This window comes from Lissotriton vulgaris, chromosome 8, assembly GCF_964263255.1.
Source record: "Lissotriton vulgaris chromosome 8, aLisVul1.2, whole genome shotgun sequence".
Lineage (NCBI taxonomy): Eukaryota > Metazoa > Chordata > Amphibia > Caudata > Salamandridae > Lissotriton > Lissotriton vulgaris.
Genome location: NC_141696.1, coordinates 1545554366 through 1545561213, shown reverse-complemented (window position 1 = coordinate 1545561213; position 6848 = coordinate 1545554366). Strand labels below are relative to the sequence as shown.

Below are 6848 nucleotides of genomic sequence, written 5' to 3'. Positions count from 1 at the left end.
TTTCACTTCAGTCTATCGGAATAGGAGGAACAGATCGGTTCCATTTACAGTGCGAGTGACAGTAACTTTGGTAAGTGTGATTACTCAGGGCCAGGGGAGAACAGGGAAAAGAAGAGAACAAGATACTTATACCTGTCCGTTGTCTTCCCCTGCTGCAGCACATTCGTCCAAGGAGGATTCCCCGGACCCAGATTCAGAGGGCCTCATCCCGCACTCCGTTCTTTCCTGCACCTTATCCCTCCGGCTTTCTGCAATACCCATTCAGAAGGCGATCTCTACGACGCCCCTGGGTGTGGTGTTTAGGCAAGTCGGAAGGACATTCTTCCCATCGTCCCTGCTGACCGGATTGCTCAGGTTAGTGGTGCGCGAAGGTATTGGCGCCGCTTGCAATCGCGACACACACAAATGTATGGCATGTAGTACATGTTTCCAGGAAAACAACTTTGCAGTTCTAATACTATTACTAAGAATTTAGAATGTAGAGCAGTTATTTTTCATCTATATGTGTAAGTAAACTGCACCTAACTTGAAAGTACTAACCTGGACTGACACAGGAGAAGCTGCACGCATTTACACAGAGTCTCTAGGATTTTATTACAAGGAATTAATTACTTAAACATAATGTGTGCATTATGGAGGAGGCGCACAGATGCTTTAAATGTGATAGAGGTTTCTATATAAATACCCTTTAGGAAAACATCAAGGATATATTAGCATACTAATAAATAAAATAAATCTGCAGTTTACCAAGCCGTCTGTTAGAAAAAGCCATTTGATGGCAGGCAAACAAAATCATACTGAAGAAAAAACATTTTACTGTCTCAAATGTAAAGATTTTTTCACAAATGTCTCTCTCATTGGACAAACGTCAGGCAACACTGAACCAAGACCATATAAATGCAGTGAGTGTGACCAGACGTTCATTACAAAGGCACAGCTGAAGATGGATCAACAAACTCATACTGGTGGTAAACCATGTGAATGTTCTGAATGCAATAAGGCTTTCAATCAAAAGGGTGAACTAGTACTACATCACAGAAATCACACTATGGAGAAACCATATAAATGTTCTGAATGTGACATGGCTTTCAAGCAGAAGGTTAGTCTTTCCTATCATCAGAAAATCCACACAGGGGAGAAACCATATAAATGTTGTCAATGTCAGAAGGCTTTCAGGTCAAAGGCACCGTTGAAAATACATCAAAGAGTTCACACTGGGACAAAACCTTACAAATGTTCTGAATGTGGAAAGGCTTTCAATGAAAAGAAGGATTTATCATCACATGAGAGAATTCACACTGGGGTAAAACCATATAGATGTTCAGAATGTAATAAGACTTTCAGTCATTCTGCAAGTCTGATAACACATCAGAGAACACACACTGGAGCAAAACCGTATAAATGTTCTGAATGTGATAAAACTTTCAGGCGAACTGATACTCTGCGTATACATCAGAGAATCCACACAGGGGAGAATCCATATAAATGTTCAGAATGTAATAAGACTTTCAGTCATTATGCAAGTCTGATAACACATCAGAGAACACACACTGGAGCAAAACCGTATAAATGTTCTGAATGTGATAAAAATTTCAGGCGAACTGATGCTCTGCGTATACATCAGAGAATCCACACAGGGGAGAATCCATATAAATGTACTGAATGTGACCAGGCTTTCAAGCAGAAGATTAGTCTTTCAGTTCATCAGAGAATCCACACAGGGGAGAAACCATATAAGTGTTCTGAATGTCAGAAGGCTTTCAGGTCAAAGGGACCACTGATAATACATCAAAGAGTTCACAGTGGGACAAAACCTTACAAATGTTCTGAATGTGAAAAGGCTTTCACTATAAAAGGAAATTTAAGGCTGCATCACATGTCTCACACTGGTGAGACTCCTTACAAATGTTCTGAGTGTGACAAGGGTTTCCGAACCAAACTTCAACTAATGCGACATCAGAATGATCACACAGGTGAAAAACCATATAAATGCACTGAATGCGACAAGACTTTCAAGCAAAAAAGTGATTTATCATCACATGAGAGCATTCACACTGGGGAAAAACCATATAGATGTTCTGAATGTAATAAGGCTTTCCGACAAGCAGCAGGTTTGAAAAGACATCAGAGAACACACACTGGCGAGAAACCACATAAATGTTCTGAGTGTGTCAAGGGTTTCATCACGAAGGGCAAGCTAATAATACATCAAAGAATTCACACTGGTGAGAAACCATATAAATGTTCTGAATGTGAGAAGGCTTGCAGTACAAGGTCACAGCTGATAGTACATCAGAGAGTTCACACTGGGACAAAACCTTACAGATGTTCTGAATGAGAGAGGGCTTTCGTTACTAAAGGATTGTTAAGAATACATCAATTGTCTCACAGCAATTAGACTGCATACAAATGCTCTCAGTGTAATAAGGGTTACAAAACCAGATTTCTTCTAAAGCGCCATCTGAGTGATCACACTGGAGAAAAACCATATAAGTGTACTGACTGACAAGGCTTTCGTTCTGAAGACTGAACTATTAGTACACTAGAGAAATCGCACTGGAGAGAAACCCTACAGATGTTCTATATGTGACAAGTCATACGTTATAAAGCAAAGGCTGACAATACATCAGAGAACTCGCACTGGAGAGAAACCTTATAAATGTTCTGAATGTGATAAGACTTTCAGTCGAAATGATCATCTGTACGCACATCCGAGTGTGGCAATGCTTTCAGCCAGAAGCGTAGCCTTTCAGTTCATCAGAAAATCCACACTGGGGAGAAACCATATAAATGTTCTATATGTTATAAAGGTTGCATCATTTGAGAAACCACACACCTTCACTAAATGTGTAGATCCAGGGACAACTGAGATAATTTACAACAGAAAAACCAGGTACATTTACTTACTGTGACAACGCTTTCAAGGAAAAGAATCATCTATCACCCCACCTGAGAAGAGATAAAGGAAAGAAATCCTATTAATATACTAAGGGTCTGAATACTAGTTGAGTCAATATTTATTGCCCCTGATAAATACTGATGGCATGTGGTACATTATTTATCAGGTGCCATAAGGTACACCTATTACAAGTTTATGAGGAATAACATGCATGTTTTGGTTTTTAGCACACCTAAATCCACATGATACAGTAAATACTGTATGTTGTCCCATGTTAGCTTTCAGCAGGTTTGACCTGCTGAAATTTAACAACGGGGGAACTGTTTAACGCATCCAATAAATATCAGATGCGTTGAATACCTTTAAACTCGTTATTCCAACCTATGAGTAAACTGGTTGGAACATGGCTCAGAAAATTACAACAAGCTCATACTCAGTCTTTTACTACATAGGGTCATCAAGACCGTCACCGTAGATGGAAATTGTGTAAATACTTTGAATTCGGCAAAATATTCATTACTGAGATATCACTAATAATACACAAGAGAAACCGCATGCATGTTCTGAACGTGGTAAGAAATTCAAGTAAAAAAGTCCTCTCTCTTTGCTTCAGCAAGTGCAGAACAGGAAAATGGGACTTCCTGTAAATAATTTGCATTTAAACAAGAATCCAGTTGAAAAATAACTGACAGTGGCTTGGACAATAAGGAATCTTTCATGTCTACAGTAAACCATCCTTCGTCCACGGAGGTAATGACAACAGGAGTGCCCCAAATGTTCAGAATACTGTACAGCATGGGGAGATGAGAGAAAGTACTCTTTTCATAATATCGTGTGGTCATACAATGTAAATTTCAAAACTGTTTTAGAACACATCCAGTACACAAACAGAAATCAGGAATACATGCAAAATAACTGAATAACCATTTAAGCAAAAGATCAAGCAGAAGAAAACTAGACAATTGGGCAGAATTTAACACAAAGTAAAAAGTACCAGGTACTACAGAAACATCATACTGATTAAAGTAGAGGCATAAACAGTTATATGTGGTTATGAAAAGTCAAACTAAAACCCAGACATTATAGATTACTTGTAACGTACAGTTTACAGTATTGGCAGAAACACTGGGACCACAAGCTAGAAAACCACGATATTCTGTAATCAAGCGAAGTCAAATATATAACATAATGCATCTCTGTACCTTAAGATTGCTTGAAACTGAGCTTTTTACTTCAAAGTGCTACATATATTTTTGTGAACATGCATCCATTTTGGAGACTTTATTGGATTAACTTGAAACCTTTAAATGGATCTGAAAAACAGTCAATGCACTGATGAAGTGACTCCCTTCCTTAGGGGTGGGCGGAATCTGCGGTAGGGACTATCCCGGAGAGGCACGGAGATTTAACCAATCTCCGTGCCTCTCCGCTATAATTCCATTTCGCGAGCCCGCCTGCCTCCCGCCCACCTTATTAATTATATTATTACGGGCTACAATTAAAGTTAAATAAAAACTTACCTTATAGGGTTGCAAACTTCACCCATCATGGCTTCTTCTTTAAAACTGCGCATGTGCTGGAACCTACGCATGCGCATTCCTGGCGAGGAATGCACATGCGCAGACTCCCGCGCATGCCCAGTTTCATAGAAGAAGCTGCGATGGGTAAAGTTGCCAGCCCTATATGGTAAGTTTTTATTATTTAACTTTATTTGTAGCCTGTAATAATATTATTTAATAAGGCAGGCGGGCGGCCAACTTCCGTTCCGCCCACGAATGGCCGGAAATTTCCGCCCATTCCGTGGGCGGAACGGAAATGTCCTCCCACTACTGCCCTTCGTTCGAGTCCTTCATTTGCTAGGCCACTTCTGGATCTGAGGCACACAACGAGGAAAGATATCTGGGACAAAGAAATCTGAAACAAAGGGACAGATCTGATCCTGAGTGTGCTTGTTATTTATTGCATCACTGCATTTTGACAATTGTTTCTCTCAAGATCTGACATTTACAGAATTATAAAAAGACCATCTGTCTTCTGCATATTTGGGAGTCGTTGCCTTTAGATGTGGTTAGTGTAGTAAAATTGAACAGCCCATCTCAAGGAGCATGGCGAGATGGCAGTAATACTTAAAACAGCCTCAGATGCACTACAAGATCCTTGTCTCAATATATTTTGTACTTTTGTACATGCCTTGCCTTGGAAGCGGAGTGTAGGTCCTAGTTTACAGAGAAGGTGCTAAAGAGATCTGAATGCTACAGAATTGTTGAATGGTTATTTACTGTGTATGACAATGTTGGTAATGATGTCATGATCAGATGTAACTGAGAGATGTGAAGGAACATTGTGTTCTGCTGCTGTACAAACAGCATTGCAGTTGCCCCTGACAAGAGCATAGACACCAATAGTTCTGAAAAAGAATCGCATTTTATTATACACAACAAGTTTGTGACATTTGTATTAAGAGCACATTGAGACACTTCATAGAGAAGAATAAAGTATGATTACATTTGGGCACTCATGCTTTCTGACCTACATTTGGTAAATGTTTGACAGTGGTTATAACAAAAATGAATCTTTCCACAAAATTTGGCTAATCTGCCCATGTCAATATTCAACAGAACTGAGAACAAGTGTTTTTTAAATCATTTTAGATTGATTAATACTTCATTTATCTCCAGTGTGCCTAGTGAAAGAATCCGCCATGAAGGGAGGATTTTCACACAGCTTCCTCTGATACGTTAAACAAACATTAGATCGTTGCTCTTTTAATGTTCCTCACCATAGTTTTTTTTACTAGCAGCCATATTGAACTTTTGTGTGCAGAATGTCAAATTCTACATAGTAGCACAAAGTGGATTCTGAGCAGTATCCATTCATGCACATGCCAATTACCTGATGAGATGTCCCCGGCCTATAAGAGGTGTGCATTTGTGTCTCTTCGGTTTATGCATAGCCTAGATCTTTTTCTAATGTGGGAATGGCTGTTGATTGGAGGAAGCCAAGTAATTTATTCCACAAACTCCTCTTTAGTCGACGTAATGCTGACAGGATGATATCAATCTTGAAGCAGGTTTTAAGGCTTTTTGGTTGTGTCTGTTAGCAGATTGTAGATTTCTTTTAGCCGTTCCTCTGCTGAGGTCTTAGCCACATCATTGCGGCAAGATAACTGGCTGGACATTATCAAACTAGTTATTTAAAAGTCTTTGTTGTTTTCTAATCTTTGGTTACCTAAATTAAATTGTTTGCAAGGTGTCCTACTGCATCTTGATTCCCAGATCACAATTATCGATTTTGATATACAGAAACTTCTTGGGACATCTGCATAGAAAAACAGTGGATTGCTTGCGTTGCTTATTCATAGGGACGTCAGGAAATGCTGTAAGTAGTTTGCTATACATGTCATTCTGTCATTCCTATGGACATTGAACAGAAGAGAGTCAAGATGCAACCTTGGTTGAGTACTTTTGTCTGTGCAAATATTGTGCATCCTGTGACATTTAGGCCTACCCTGAAGGTGCTTTAGAATCAGTTTATAATCTGGCTGTTATTTCTAAGCGTGTATGTGGAAGATCAGACTAAAACTCTGTGAAAAGTCCCAAAAAGCACTATACAAGGTGATTTCTCTCTAGGTGGAAAACTCATAGAAAGAATGTTGGAGATTGAACATCTGACTGATTGTCAATAGACCACCTCTGAAGCTGCCTTGCATTAGGTTTAGAATGTTTTTTCTTATGGCAATTCATTTATGTGATCTAAAATATTTGTGTTGTATTTTTCATCTATATCAATGAAACTGGACTGTATGAGCTTGGTTCTGAGATCTCGCCTTTACTCTTGAGAGGTTATGACCAAGCTTGGTTTTCACAATTCTGGAAAGCATGTTATACTTTATTGGGTGTAATCTAGCCTGCCAGGATGATTGAATGTGCGTTCTCTGGTCTGTGATGTT

General features: G+C 39.2%; 1 protein-coding gene across 2 annotated transcripts; it reads left to right on the top strand.

Moving 5' to 3' along the window:
• Positions 1-404: 404 nt before the first annotated feature.
• LOC147700330 (uncharacterized) lies at positions 405-3041 on the top strand. 2 transcript variants are annotated; one of them, XM_086935696.1, is made up of 4 exons: positions 405-1099; positions 1184-2260; positions 2595-2701; positions 2811-3041. In XM_086935696.1, exons 1-4 carry the CDS (start codon positions 776-778, stop codon positions 2851-2853), a joined length of 1551 nt encoding a protein of 516 aa, XP_086791822.1. In that variant the 5' UTR covers positions 405-775; the 3' UTR covers positions 2854-3041. The 2 variants fall into 2 exon arrangements, with proteins under 2 accessions (XP_086791822.1, XP_086791821.1); XM_086935695.1 differs by lacking the exon at positions 2811-3041 and having other exon boundaries at positions 405-2791.
• The last annotated feature ends 3807 nt before the right edge of the window (positions 3042-6848 follow it).